Source organism: Phacochoerus africanus, chromosome 3, assembly GCF_016906955.1.
Source record: "Phacochoerus africanus isolate WHEZ1 chromosome 3, ROS_Pafr_v1, whole genome shotgun sequence".
Classification (NCBI taxonomy): Eukaryota; Metazoa; Chordata; class Mammalia; order Artiodactyla; family Suidae; genus Phacochoerus; species Phacochoerus africanus.
In genome coordinates, this window is record NC_062546.1 from 16,872,337 (window position 1) to 16,888,006 (window position 15,670).

The 15,670-nt window shown below is 49.9% G+C and overlaps 2 protein-coding genes across 2 annotated transcripts in view; one reads left to right on the forward strand and one right to left on the reverse strand.

Annotated features, from left to right (window-relative positions):
- The first annotated feature begins 2,354 nt into the window (after positions 1-2,354).
- Positions 2,355-2,817, forward strand: GTSF1L (gametocyte specific factor 1 like). The gene is given in 2 exon segments (XM_047770317.1): positions 2,355-2,771; positions 2,773-2,817. Coding segments are annotated over 2 exon segments (462 nt in total).
- An 8,486-nt stretch (positions 2,818-11,303) lies between these two features.
- Positions 11,304-15,670, reverse strand: part of MYBL2 (MYB proto-oncogene like 2) — a 30,999-nt gene continuing 26,632 nt past the window's right edge. Inside the window, exons 12-14 of the mRNA XM_047771055.1 lie at positions 14,303-14,407; positions 12,648-12,779; positions 11,304-11,836 (exon numbers count right to left, since the gene is read on the reverse strand). Of these exons, the coding sequence (XP_047627011.1) occupies positions 11,708-11,836; positions 12,648-12,779; positions 14,303-14,407 (366 nt within the window). The 3' untranslated portion in view covers positions 11,304-11,707. The remainder of the gene's footprint in view (positions 11,837-12,647; positions 12,780-14,302; positions 14,408-15,670) is intronic.

Genomic DNA, 15,670 nt, shown 5'->3' on the forward strand with positions numbered 1-15,670 from the left:
AGCAAGGACCCTTCTCTGCAAAGTGTACCAGAAGCCACCCTACAGGGCACACAGCGAGGGGTGGGGTGCAGTGAGTACGACTCTGTGGGCCTCACATTGCTCACAGGGGACAGCTTGGTTGGAGACACTAGGATTCCCACCGGTGCAGAGTAAGGTCCTGCCAGAACCCTGCCAGAACCCAGGGAAGCGTGCAGTGAGCACTGGCTGAGCGTTTTTCCCCCACGCTGCGCTAGGACTTGAGGTTTCCTTCCTTGAGGAGGGGGCAGTGTGCTCTGTATGTGTGGGGAAGGGGAAACAATTACTGGCAACAAGAAGTGCAGATGTGGGACTTTCTTAGGATTTTGACATAGTTCCTAGTCTCTTCCTTCTGTACACAGGACAGGCCTATGTGTCCTTGACCCGCAATTAGGTGTGGCCGTGAGACTCACTGGGGACCATGAAATGCCAGTGGAATGTACATTTACCATTTCAGCAGATGTAAAAGAATAAGGTAGGGGAAAAAAGAATAAAGTAGAATTGATATTTGGAGAGACAATGGCTGAGCATGTTCTAAAATGAATGAAAGACACTAATCCATAGATTCCAGAGGTCCAACAACAACAACAAAAAAAAGTAAAAAGAAATCCATATGTCGACAACATAGTGAAAGTGTAGGAAGACCAAAGATAGATTCTTTGAAACAGACCTATGAAGAGATGGATTAGCTTCAAAAGAGTAACTTTGAAATTCTGAATTCTCCACCACAGAAGAAACTAGACTCCACTTTAATGTGAAGAAAGAAAATAGCACAACTACCCTCAGCAAAAATACCACTCAAGGAGTTTCCACTGTGGTGCATTGCATCAGGTTAAGGACCTAGGGTTTGTCTGTGCAGCAGCTCAAGTGGCTGCTGAGGCACGGGTTCAATTCCCTCCCCCAGCCTCCCCTCCCCCCATGCAGTGGGTTAAGGATCCAGCATGGTAGCAGCTGTGGCTCAGATTCGATCCCTGGCCCGGACACTTCCAAATGCCAGGGGTACAGCCAAAAAAAAAAAAAAAATGCATTTCAAGGATGAGAGTGAAATGACATTTTCAGACAAAGGGAACTAAAACAGTTTGTCAGGAGGAAATTCTAAGAGTTAAACTTCCGGTGGAAACAAAGTGATCCCACGTGGTAAGTCTGAGATGCAGAAGCAGAGAAAAGCAAATGTGAGCACAAGTGCAAGCAAACCTCAGTAATATACAATAGCAATAGCAATACGGTTTTGTGAAGTTTTTTTAAAGTTAGGCTTAATATATAGGGAACAATAAGTCAGGAGGGGAGTAAAGGAAGAAAAAGCCTTGTGTCATCAAGGAAAAAGATATTACTATTAACTTTAAACCTTGAAAAGTTATCTATACATGTTCTAATTTATAAATTACTAAACAATTAGTTCTACAGTGCATAACTTACAAAATGGTGAAAGAAATGGCAATGATTTTTTTAATTTAAAAAAAGCTTTTAATTTTTATGTATTTATTTTCTTTTTACCGCCCCTCCTGTGGCATATAGGACTTCCCAGGCTAGTGGTAGAATTGGAGCTGCAGCTGCTGGCCTACACCACAGCCACAAAAACGCTGGGTCTGAGGCACATCTGTGACTTATACTGCAGCTCGTGGCAACACTGGATCCTTAACCCACTGAGCAGCGCCAGGGATCAAAGCCAAATCCTCACAGACACTACGTGGGGTTCTTAACTCACTGAGCCACAATGGGAACTGCAAAAGTTTTTTTTTTTTTTTTTAATGTTTATTTAAAAAAAGGAAAGAGAGAAACAAACAAAAAAAGAACCAAAAATAAGATGGTGGATGTCAATCCAAATAAATCAGAATTTATATTAAATGTGTAAGTTTAAAGACAGGTAAATGACCATAGACACACCACCAACAGCTTTGAATGGAGTGCCCCTAGTTGAAAGTGATAGACAACCAGCAGCCTTTTTTTGCTGATGACTCACTCTGACCATTGTGACCCGTCGGTGACATCACACAGCGTGACTCAGAGTCAGCGGCGGGCTGGCACACACCTTCTTTACCTCCCTGAGGGGCGAGTGAGGTTTCTGTCTCTTGCATCTGCTTTGTGGAGAGGACTACATCCTCCCAGCTCGCGTGCCATTTGATGACTGCCCTCCCGGCGGCTGCCCCTAACAGCCCCTTGTCCTTCCTTCAAGAGTAGGGGGAGCACGAGCTGTTCAGACCTCCTGCAGAGTTCCAAGGGCCAGTGCTGACACAGACGACTGCTCCATCCTTCTTACCAAGGAGATTTTCCATGAAGGGCATTTCATTCTGACTCTGAGAGTAGAGTAGCGAGCTACTCTGCTTCAAGAACTATTTCCCATGGAGCCAGAAGCCTTAGAAATTTGCCCCTACAACCCTCACCACCGAATCCCACTTAGCAGATTTCAGTACCACTTGGCTTCATGCAGGAGAAAGAACCCCAAGAAAGCCAAAAAGATGGCCAGCTGCAAATACAATGCCTGCCACGTGGTCCCCATCAAGAAGCTGGAGGAGCACGAGGCTGCCTGTGTCAACAGAAGCAGGGCAGAGGAAGAAGACAGCCTGAGGCCTCTGAAAGTCAGCCTTCCAAGCTCAGAGCAGAACAGAAACGCCCCTGCAGTGTCCCCCTGGCTCCCCAACCCGGATGGCTGGAATGTCGATAGCACAAACTGCCACCCCATGTTTGTCCTTAAGACCTTTGTTCCCCAAAATCTTGTCTGTGAAAGCGACACAAGAGAGTCAGAGAGAGACCACACCCTGTCCCTGACCACCCCCCCAGAAGATCATCAGATCAGGAGAGTAAACCGCCAGCGACAGAAGGGAGATGCAGGCCTCTTAAGTTCATGAAAGGAGATGCAACTCACCAGAATAAAAGGTGTAACAAGCAAACTGCACCAGGATGCTTCCCCCCCCCGCCCCCTCCCCCCACCCCGCACCTAACAGATGGGTTTAACAACACTATGCTGGCAAAAGTGGGACAAAATGGGCACTTTTATAACATTGGTGAAAATGTAAGTTGGAGAGCAATTTGACAATAGCTATAAAAATTATCAATGTAATGGGGTAATTCCACTTCTAGGAATTCATCCTGTTAATATAGTCATACACATGGACAACGAGGTAAGTACAAGGACACTCACTGCAGCATTATTTGTAGCAGCAAAAGGTCAGAAATATCTAAATATCCATTAGGAGCATTTGATGAAATTATGGTGCAGTCATGTAATGAAATAGTATGCTGCCCTGAAAAAGTGAGGACACTGTTTCTGTAAGGCATGGACAGGCTAAGACATGTTGTTTAAGTCAGAGGCCAGCACATTTTTTTCTCTAAAGGGCCAGTGAGTATTTCAGGCTTTGCAAGACATATGGTCTCTGTCACAATTACTCAGCTCTGCCCTGGTAACATGACAGCAGCCACAGGCAATATGCAGACAATGAACATAGGTTTCAACAAAACTATCTACAGAAACCAATAATGGGCTGGATTTGGCCTGCAGGGTATAATATGCCAAAGCCTGGCTTAACTGATCAAAGCCAAGTCCATGCCACCATTTTTGTAGATTTCTGGGAGAGGATGTGAACATGGATGTGCTTGCATGCGCAGTTTCTCTGCAAGGATTCACCAGCACAGGCGGCTGCCCACAAAGCCCAGTGTTGATGGCCTAATCCCTTACAGAAATGTTTGTGGCCCTCTTTCCTAAGTGACTGCCAGACAGGGAAGAGAGAAATTCTACCCACAGTACCTTTTATAGATAAATACACATGAATGCATTATCTGGTAAAAAAAATTAAAATACATATTTTTTAAAAACAGCAAACAAAACTTTTGAAAGTTTCCAGGAAGAAAGCTTAACTGCTAAGTTTTTTTTCAAGTTCTTGTAATGTTGTCAGTCCTGACCCCTTCAACACTTTCTACAGTGTTACATAAAGACTTCTTGGAGTTCCCGTCGTGGCTCAGGGATCCAACCCGACTAGGATCCATGTGGATGTGGGTTCGATTCCTGGCCTCGCTCAGTGGGTTAAAGATCCAGCGTTGCCGTGAACTGTGGTGTAGGTCGCAGACATGGGTCGGATCCCATGTTGCTTTGGCTGTGATGTAGGCTGGTGGCTACAGCTCCAATTCGACCCCTGGTCTGGGAACCTCCATATGCCAAGGGTGTGGCCCTGAAAAGGCAAAAAATCAAAAAAAAAGAGCCCCACAGATTTCTCCTTGGAAAAAGAAGGAGAAGCTCTGGGTATTGGCCTTAGAAGCCCCATGGTTAATAAAATGCATGGACTAGAGAGTTGCCATATAGGGAGCAGGAGAAATAAGAAAGTGATATCTAAGGCATATATCTGCAAACTATAGGCCAACAGGACCAGGAAAAAAAAGAAATTTGGTTGAGGTATGAATGCAACCAAGCGGTTATGAGTTAGTCATTACTGAAGGTGAGTGAAGTATAAATTTTATGATTCTCTCCATTTTTACATAAATTTATTTTACTATTCCCTTTTTATAAAAATCTGAAATCTTACATAATAAAAATAATTTCAAATGTATTAATATATCTTACATTTTAAGCTATAGTATATTTTATATATCCTACAATATTACATATTTTATCTAAACTACATACATTACATTATAATATGTAATAAAGTTTTTTAGGAGTTCCCTGGTGGCTCAGTGGGTTAAGGACCCATCATTGTCACTGCTGTGGCTCAGGTGGCTGCTGTGGTGTGGGTTTTAACCCTGGCCCTTTAACTTGCACATGCCACAGGGCATGCCCTCCCAAAAAAAAATGTATATACAGTCAATGAATCACTTTGCTGTATACCAAAAATACAACACTGTATACCAACTATACTTTTTAAATTTAAAATATATATATTATACATTTTAATGAAAACAGTCTTAAATATATAACTATACATTTATATGCAATAAATGTTTTAAATATATATTATGGAATATTTCAAATTTAGACCCTGGAATAGAGAAAGATATTGGTGGAAAAACTGGTAAAATATAAATAAAGCCTGTGTGGCTGTTAGTAGTGTTGTACTGATGTGTATTTCTTGGATTTGCTGAGTGCACCATGGTCTTGTAAGATGTTAACATTAGGGAGAGCCGGGTGGAGGGTAGAGGGGAACTCTTGGTGCTATCTTTGCAATTTTTTAATAAATTTCAATTATTTCAAAACAAAAAATTTATACACTCACAGAGCAAAGAGCCACATGACGGACACAAGGATGGCTTGTCATCAACCGTCTACGGACCTGGGGCAGCTGGCTAACCAGCCTGGCATTGTGTCCTCACTCACAGAGTAAGTGTGAGTGAGGTCACAGGATGGGCTGAAGAATTACGGGATTTAACACACGTAGGACTGTCTAGAATAAAGGAAGCCCTTGAGTAACGTTAACTACTAGTACAGCAACAGCAGGGGCATCCAGCCAAGAGAAAATGTATGGTCGTAAGAGAAAAAACAATGAGCAAGCAAATTTACAAAATATATAAACAAACGTCATCAACTGAGAGAATCATCAATGTTGCATATAAAATGCTAAAAAGGGAACTTCTAAATAAAGATAAGCCAGGGTGAGAGTTCTCTCTGTAGACTAGGATCCATGAGGATGCGGGTTTGATCCCTGGCCTCCCTCAGTGGGTTAAGGATCTGGCATTGCTGTGAGCTGCGGTGTAGGTTGCAGATGTGGCTCAGATCCCATGTTGCTGTGGCTGTGGTGTAGGTCAGCAGCTGCAGCTGTGATTTGACTCCTAGCCTGGGAACCTCGACAGGCCACAGGTGTGGCCCTAAAGAGCAAAAAATAAAAATAAATAAATAAAAATAGGCTGGTAGAGGCCATTGTTCAGAAGGAAAAGAAACATGAATAACAAAAATGAGAAATAAACAAGCCAAGAGAAGAGAGACCCAGAGATTACAAAAAACTATAAATTTAACAAAGAGGGGAAGAAAGGAATAAGAGAGAGAAAACACAAAACTAAATGGTAGAAATCAATCCAAATATATCAATAATCATAGAAATGTGAAAGGATTTCACTCGCCATATTTCTAAATCAGATTCATGTCCATTCTAATCAACAGTAACCAATACTTTTCAGTCAGAGATAATGGGAAGTACATGACATGTAAGCTACTGCCACCACCTCCCATGCCTGTAACAGACATAACCCATCAATCGTAGCATTCTTTCCTGAGCCTGGACAATACCTTCAGCATCCTTCTCAACACACAGCTCCAGGTTACTATTACAGAGAGATCAGCTGTCTTAACAGAGTCCACCCCTGAGCCAGCTCCCCACTTGCCCCATTCTCACTGTCACATCCCAGCTCAACATGTTCCAGGAGGAGTAAAGAAACACAAGAAAAAGTCCTACCTGGAGATTTGGAGGAAAGACCAGGCAAGAGAGGAATGCTGCTCTGAATTCCTGAATCTCAGCCAGCTGTTCCCTCTCTTCCTCATTCCGTGCCCCCGCTGGGCCTGTCTCCAGGAGAACATCTGCAGCAAGCCAGACTCTAGCAGGGACCATCATGAAAGCCCTTGTTAGCAGTGACAGTGACCACAGCAAGCTAATGCTGGGCTGGGAGCGAGGGACTGGCAGCCCCACTGGCCCCGGGCAGCAGGTGAACTTTCCAAGTTCATTTGGAGGATTTCTGGCAAAGGGGGAGCCTGGCAGAAAAGCCCTGTGCTCAGGCAGAGGGGCTCTGGCACAGCAAAGGAGGAAAGAGCCAGGGTCGGGGGGAGAATGGGTATGACTGCCCCCGGGGCCGGGTGCCGTACAGATACTAAGTCCCAGCCACAACCCTGAGGGGACAGTATTTTTATTTCCAATATACAGCTAGGAAAAGTGAGTCTCAGAGAAGCTAAATAACTAGCCTTGGTTCACAAGGCTAACAACTAGCCTTGTGGTAAGTGGCCTAATTCCAGTCCTGAATTTGCATAAACCAGAAACGTACACAAGTTCAACGAGGGGAGCTATCCACAACAGCACTCTGTAACACCAGTCTGGAAACACTCCTCGTGTCCTTCAGGAGTACCAGTTACAGTACAGAAAAGTCCCTCAACGGGACACAGTCATGAGAATGAACCCTAACTACCCAGTCAAACCAAGGTAAATCTCACATAAAGCGAAATTCAGTTCACACAACGCTTTTGAAAATGGCAAGGGAGTTCCCGTCATGGCTCAGGGGTAATGAGCCCAGCTAGGATCCGTGAGGACGTGGGTTTGATCCCCAGCCTTGCTCAGTGGGTTAAGGACCCAGTGTTGCCGTGAGCTGTGGTGTAAGTCACAGATGAGGCTTGGATTCCACGATGCTGTGGCTGTAGTGCTCTGATTTGACCCCTAGCCCAGAACTTCCACATGCCTCAGATGTGGCCTTAAAAAGCAGGGGGAAAAAAAAAAAAAAAAAAAGACAAACCATTGATGGTGTTTGCGGTCAGGATGGTGGTACTGGTCATGGACTATTTCTGGATCTGAGTACTGGTTACCCGAATGTGTCCACCTGAAATTCATCCAGCTATTCACTTGGGATCTGTGTACTGTCCCATGTTGAATTTCCAGGCAAAGTCTTTAGAAACTGAACCTGTACCTCAGGTAGATGCTTCCTCTACTGCACCCCACTGCTGCCCTGGCTGATCACTATGAAACAGACGACTACAGAGAACAGGGCACTGAAATGCCTGTCTTGATTGGGCTCAAGTTCTGACTTGCCCACTTTCTAGTAACTTCTGCTCAGAGCAATCCACTGAAACGTGGACACAGACTTCTCCTTTGCAGGGTTATTGTGCATAAGAAAGAAACAAGGAAGCATTTTGTAATAACATCCTAAGACCCCATGTTTTCTGAGCCCCCAGCGTGTGCCAGTGTTCCCTCCAAGCCCTTCCACAGCTCTGGAAGGTGAAGGCTTCCCCCAGTTTATCGCCCAGGACTTCAAGGCTCAGAGCAGGAGAAAGCCAGGCTGGGATTCACATCCAGGTGTTCCTGATCCAAAGTCACGGCTGCCAGGAGAGCCCCACAAAGCTTGCCAGATGTTCTAGGCAACAGTCAAGATACAGACATTGTCACAGAGACCCTGGGTTCTAGAATCCTTCCTCCCTCTCATTTCCAACAAAGTTCTGAGTCTCTGAAGTTCCTCCTCCACCCTGTTGAGCCCATGGTGCATTGTTCATTTTCCTCTCCAGCTAACACAACCTACCTTTCTCATCAGCCAGTGGTTATGGCCATGTTAATCCTGTGTAACAAACCACTCCAATACTTAATGGCTTCAAACAAGGTTCTTTTTTTTTTTTTTCCCCCCAAACAAGATTCTTAACATGTGTTGTTTGGGGGTTGGCTACTCTGGGTCCAGAAAAAAGCAGACCAAGAAAAAAAAAAAAAAAAAAAACAAAACCACACACATAGTTCCCGTAATGCCTCAGAGGTAATAAACCTGACTAGGATCCATATGGATATGGGTTTGATTCCTAGCCTCCCTCAGTGGGTTAAGGATCTGGCATTGCCATGAGCTGTGGTATAGGTTGCAGACCCAGCTCAGACTGGTGTTGCTGTGGCTGTGGCTGTGGTGTAGGCTGATAGCTGCAGCTCTGATTTGACCCCTAGCCTGGGAACTTTCATATGCCATGGGTGTGGCCCTAACACACACACACACACACAAAACAAACCCAGGATATTGGATATTTGGACAACAGGATTAATAGAGGACAAAAATGGGACACTGCCCCCAACGCCTACAGACCTCACACTCTTTTTTGATCTAAAAGAAACACTGGGAGTTCCTACTGTGGCGCAGTGGTTGACGAATCTGACTAGGAACCATGAGGTTTTGGGTTCAATCCCTGCCCTTGCTCAGTGGGTTAATGATCCGGCATTGCTGTGAGCTGTGGTGTGGGTCGCAGATGCGGCTCGGGTCCCACGTGGCTGTGGCTCTAGTGTAGGCTGGTGGCTACAGCTCCGATTCCACCCCTAGCCTGGGAACCTCCATATGCCGTGGGAGCGGCCCAAGAAAAGGCAAAAAGACAAAAAAAAGAAAGAAAAAGAAAAAGAAACACTGACAGAATTGATCATATGCTTTACCATAAAAGCAAGTTTCGACAAATTTCAAAAATATGAAACCACACAGGTGATGCTTCCTGACCAAAGAATTAAGCTAGGAACCAACACTAAAAAGCCTCCCCACCCCCCTGTCCAAGCTGCCCCAAGCCTTTCTCTCTGCCACATCATATCAAAGCAGGATGGGACACTAATTAGCACCTGCTGGGTACCAGGCCTGCTGCTCTCAGGGAGGGGACAGACATGCCCCAACCAAGCCTCTCTGAAGGGCATCTGAGACTCAGGCTTGGGCACCTGCCCTTGCTAGACTGTTTTGTTCATTATGTGCTGTAACCTACATACCTCCAGGTCGGCTCTAGACAATATACAAGTAAAACACCTTCATCCTGACCAGCTGAGCCCACAGGCCTGCATCAGTGAAGTCTGATTCCCAACTTATAGCAAAACTCAGCTTTAACTGCTTTTAAACACATCTGACCAAGTGTAGAAACATAAAATCCATCTTAGAGGGGCTTAAATCACCGTCATTGCTGAATCAGAGCCTTGGTGTTCTCTGGAAATAGCTGGAACACGGAACTGACGCACACGGGGGTCTGTGGAGAAAGGGGTTCATTCAGGGAACCACACTCCGAGTTAACCCTGGCCTAACCTCCTGTCCCTGAGCATCTTTCTCCTGCCAATCAGCTTTCTTTGGCTCAGTACAAGGGGGGCATGTCTTTCTCTGGATAAAGAACTGCGTCCTCACAATTGCTGCCCAACGGTGGACCTGGTTACTGAATAGCAGTCACTCCTCCCCATCAGCGGGGGTGTTCAAGCAAAGGCCAGACAACTGCTTGATGTGAATGCTGAAGAAAGAGCCTGAAAATCAGAAAAAATGCTTCAAGCACCTACCAAGACCTTCAAGGAACGTCTAGGGCCCACTTTACCTGTAGCAGCAAACACACTTGTGGCCACCAGGTGGTGATAGGGTTGCACCATCATTACAAAGGCTTTATTTACTAGCCCAGACTTTTTCCTGAAAGTACCAGAAACCTAACTGAAAAACATAAACAGCTCAAATTAAAAGTAGGAATACCATACTATCCATCCGTTCCTCGCCGGGGCACCTCAGCCCCTTGCTTGCTAATTCCCTCTAGCTTATCGCACTGTCCTGGAAAACACCAGGCTCTGGACCAGTGCAGATGCCAAGTTGCCCAAGGCTGCAGGCCCCGCTGGGGCACTGGGGCCCCAAACTCATGGTCAAACCACAGCAGGACCCTCAGCACTGAGGCAGTAGCACCAGTAACCCCTCCCAAGTGGGCTCTTCCCTCTCCGTCCACAACAAATCTTCTCAAACCTCCTCCTACCTCCTAATAGACGGCCAGTCCTCGTGCTATTACTCCCTTGTCTTCCCTCAATGCCCTACTACCTTTGGCATCTTCTGCATAGATTGGTTGGTGTACAGTCCACCTCCCCTCTTTAGTCTAAGCTCCATGAGAGCAAGGTTGTCTGAAGGTGAGGTAGGTTGGCGGAGTTTTCCTTTTTTTGGCTCTTGTACCCTCAGCACCAGATCCACGCCTCACCCAGGAAGGGGAAGGAACTGGAGGGCCCCTGGGTGCGTGTTCACCTCATGCACAAAGCAGAGAACAGCTCCAGGGCAAGCTAGCAGGTCTGCAGTTACTGCAACTGCAACCAACCCTTGGGGTGGGGGTGGGGGTGCAGCATGGAAGAGCCCCAGAAATAAGCCCTCAAGGTGGGTGGGTAGGACCTGGGGAGCAGGGCGCTGGGCAGAAGCCCTGTTGGGTTGCAGGACTGTTCACTTCAAATCACCCCCAGGAACTTGTGATGAACTCTGTCGGGAATAGGGGGTGGGGGGTGCGCAAGTGGTCCCAGGGCACCCCCATCTGAATCTGATATGGGTACAGAGTCATGGTACCACCCCTAGAGATAAAGGCACCTGGCCCTCACCCTCACCACAGGGCATGGTCCCCTATCGGTGCTGACAGCCCTGCGGGGAGCAGTCAGTGACAGTGCCTGGGTCTCTGCAGGTCAGCAGGGGAGGGAAGTGGGGAGGGGGGATCCAGGCTGAGAGATCAGCAAAGGCATGGGGTATGAAGGAGGCATGGCCCAGCCATGGGACAGCCTGGAGCGTCCAGCTCGGCCACATGGGCTGCAGGAGGGAGGTGGAAAGAGGAGAGGAACCAGGACACAGCCAGGATCAAACCAGGCTCAACTGTTTGAGGAGGAAGGTGGGGTCCAGAGCACAAGAGAAAGGCAATTTTATTCTTTCAAGAAAATAAATGTACCAACAGGTTGAAGGAAATGCTGGCCACGTCCCCTGTCCTAAGCAGAGGTCTGAGATGAGGTCAGGCCTGACCAGGGCTGGAGTGAAGCTAACGAGGCTCCCTGTGCACTGGTGGGGAGGACAGGCCAGCTCAGAGGTGGGGCTTTGTTCTGTTAGCACCAGGAACCGCCCGCAGCTGCAGCCGGACTCGGAGACAGGACAGGGGGCGGCCCTGCTCTGTCTCCACCTGAGCAGTCTGGGGAGGGGCTGGCGGCAGAAGGCTCCCTGCAGGCGGTCATCTGAGTGAGTCTCAAATTCACGGCCCTACCTTGGCCCCCCAGCCCCCTGTAAACATGAGAACAGGCTTGTGACGGCCAAGTCCCTAGGACAAGATGAGGGTCCGAGAGGTGTGGCTGGGCTTCACACGACCCAGGAGCTGCCGGGCTTTCTCCTGCATGAAGAGCTGGTCCCTGGTCCCCCCACAGGCCACCGTCTTCCAGGCGCTGGTCATCTGGGAGGAGGCAAGAAGGTTACCTCTAGGTAGGGGCAGCGGACACTCCCAGGGGAGCCTGGCGACCTGGCCAGGGAGAGGTGGGGACATTTCTATGACCCTCCCTTCCTCTAGAAGCCACAAGTCTTTTTTTTTTTTCTTGTTAGGGCTGCACCTGCAGCACATGGAGGTTCCCAGGCTAGGGGTTGAACAGGAGTTGCAGCTGCCGGCCTACACCACAGCCACAGCCACACGGGTCTGAGCCATGTCTGCCACCTACACCACAATTGGTAGCAATGTTGGATCCTTAACCCACTGAGCGAGGCTAGAGATCGAACTCACATCTTCACAGACACCATATCAGGCTCTTAACCCCCTGAGTCACAACAGGAACTCCATAGAAGCCAAAAGTCTTTCTGTGCTCGCCTCCCCCCTTTCTGGTGGACCTGGGGAAGTCACACAGAGGCAGAGCTGGTGCCATGCGGCACCAGCTTCTACTTGAGGAAAAGCTACAGCCACGCAGGCTGGTGAGGAACAGAGAGGTTGACACCTGCAGATGCTGAGAGGAGCAGGCAGGGCATCCCCCCCAACCCCCCTTCAAGGACAAAAGTCACAGAGACAACGACTCGATTATGAGTGAGGCCACATCATGAAGGAGGGGCTTTGTGGACGGAAGGCCTCCAGTACACAGGTTCCCTGAGCGGGGGCGTCTGGACAGAGATGTGAGGCCTGCGTTAATCAGGCAGCAAAGCCACAGAAGAGCCTCAGGCGAGGCAGAGCCTGTGCAAAGACCCACAGGCGCAGAGCAAGGCCCCGAGGCGGATGCACTCACAGGGGCAGGAGCTGGAAAGTGGCCGCGGGACTTCTGCGCTGCCGGCTTCTCAGGCTTGGCTTGCAGGAAGCCCTCGTTGAGCAGGCTGCTGTCTGGGGTGAAGCCAGAGGAGCTTGGTGGGATGTTGGTTGGCTGAAACCAAAATCAAGTCAAAAGCTCATCATTCTGCCACGAACTCTTCGTGGGAAGGAGAAAAGGAACCCACAGGCACGTCCCAGCACCACCACCTGCAGGCTGTCAAGATCTTGGGCAGGACATTAACTTTGTGCTAAGCCAGTTTCCTCCTCCAGATGGGAGTTCATGTAAAGATCAAGCAGGAAATAGCTGTAAAGTGCCTGCTTCAGAGCCTGACACTTAGTAAATGCCCAACAATGCTGGTTCCTCATCCCATGCTGATGAGATGAGGGTGCTTCATCCTAGGACCAGAAATACCCAGAGGCACCTTCGTCAACAGCACTCACAGGGAACTGCACAAAGCAGCCCCAGGTCCGTCCAACCTCCCCCTCTGCTCAGCTTTACCCTCCTCATAGTCTGCTGGGCACGGTGCCCTTATTACAGGCAAGATCCTGAGGCTCAGGTGCCTGAGATCCCAGGGACCAGGTGCAGTGTCAGGACTTGTCCCGGCCCCACTCTACCTCCTGTGCTCTTAAGCACTTGCCCTAGTTTTCCTTCTGCTAATTATGTAACTCGCCCGAGGAGATGCAGGCTGCAGGTCAGGCTGGAAGGCACTAGGTCTCCAGCATGGCTGGATGCCTGGCCAGAGCGAGGCTTCTCTGCAAGGCCTGCGACAGCAGGAGGCGTACCGGCAGGTGGACCAGACAGGCTCTGGTCAGGCAACCCTTTGCCTCCTGAGCATCACCACAGCCTTATCTCTACCTGGAGCCAGTGAAAGAAGGGCCCACAGGAGTTCCCGTCGTGGCACAGTGGCTAACGAATCCAACTAGGAACCATGAGGTTGCGGGTTCGGTCCCTGCCCTTGCTCAGTGGGTTAACGATCTGGCGTTGCCGTGAGCTGTGGTGTAGGTTGCAGACGCGGCTCGGATCCCGCGTTGCTGTGGCTCTGGTGTAGGCCGGTGGCTACAGTTCCAATTAGACCCCTAGCCTGGGAATCTCCATATGCCGCAAGAGCGGCCAAAGGAATAGCAAAAAGACAAAAAAACAAACAAACAAAAAAAGAAGGGCCCACAGGGTCCGCTGCAAGGATCAACAGTGTGGCACTGTTCCTGGGGCCCGGACCCCGTGAAAGCAGCAGCCCCCTTCCTGATGTCGGTTGGGAAGTGGCAGTGCCCACACCAGGGCTAAGGTGCCCTGATCACCTGAGACATATGGGGTCACCCCTGCAAGAATACAAAGGAAGGCACTGGGGACCCAGAAACCAGTTGTCAAGCATATTCTAGCAATCACCTCCTGCCAAATAAACCCTTCTGTGAAAGACAAAGCAGGGCTGCCTGGACTGAAGCCAGGGGTGGGTGCCCCACTCCCCCTTCCCCTCCAGCCCCCTTCCTGCTGAGCCTGGCACACGACTCCACCTCCAGGTCCTCACACTCCAGGGCTCCAGAGGCAGAAGGCCTGAGAGACGCCATCCGTGCAGCCCTCTGCATCTGCGGGGGAGTAGGGGCGGCCCCCCCAGGTCACTTCTCTCCCAGACCCCTTACCAAGGACAGAGGCTTTGGCAGTGTGGACATCATCAGCTTCACGTCCTCATCCACGATGTCCAGAGCCAGGGACTTGCGGACTTTCTTGATGGGGCTCCGCCGCAGCTGGGGGGGAGGAGATGGTGAGGGCAGACGTTCGGATCCCCTGGGTCACCGCCAGTATCTGATGACGCCTGCCCCAGCTGCCCTGGTCACAGAAGTGGGCCCTGGGGCGGGGGAGCCCTGAGCAGGCCCAGCTGGTGAGGATTTTCTGGGGGAGGCCTGGGGGACACTTTGGCCCCGTCGCAGACTGTGCACACAGGGCAGACTGTTCTGTCAGACGTGCCGGCAGGGAGCGAGGACACCAACACCCCCCAACCCCGTCCCAAAGGGAACAAGCACAGTCACAAATCTCTACCACCCTAAACACGCTCCTACATGGCCCAGTTACAACTAAAACACCACTGCTGGTGAGTGACATGGAGACTAAAACCTCAGGGACACAGGCTGTGACAGGAATGCCCTGCTTCATCCCCACGCTGCCTAAAAGCAAGTCAGGGGTCGGCGCCAATACCTGAGAGGGGCTCTGAGACTAGAACTTTTCCCCCGACCCAGCACTGTGCCCCAAATACAAGGCGCAGAACCACCTGCCAACAGAGGAGCTGGGGTGGGGGGGGGGGGGGCGATCCCAGTCACACTTTCTACCTACACCCCCCAGGCCCAGCCCAGTGGGTCCCTCCCAGCCTGGCTGCCCACCTTCTCCCCTGCCTGCCACCCGTACACACTCCGGTCTTCCCCTCTCCCTGGGAGAAAGGGGCACAAAGAGAAGGGGACACGAATCCACCTGCTGTCAGGAAATGACACAGGCTGGGCGGTGGGAGGGAGTGCCCAGCACGGCCCTGTCCTGCCCTCTGCGCTCAGGTGTCCCTGCCAGCTCTCCACCTTACTTGAGCCCGCTGCCCCCCCTTGTTCATGTGGCCTAGATGCCTGCCGGCTCCATTTAAAGGATTTCCCTTGAAATCCTCTTGCCCTTTCTACCCCCTTCATGTCCCTGGGCGTTGCCGTATCCGCACATGGACTCCAGGAGGGAGCAACCGCCTCTGGGTCTCAATCTCCCTCTATCCGCACTGATGCGGAGCCCACATCAGAAGAGTGGAAACGATGCTGAACAGCTAAGGCTTCAGTTCAAAGGGCAAGAGGCAGGGTCCCAGGCGCCAGGGCCCCACCTTGGTTGGCTGCATGGACAACTGCTCTGGGGGACAAAAGCCGGGGCTGCAGCTCCACGCCCCCTCCTTCTGAGCCTTCCGTTTACCAGCTGCCCCCAGACCCATTCCCTCCCTGCCACTGATCGCCTCCACCTGGCTCCACCTGCCCCTGGCCAAGCCTCCC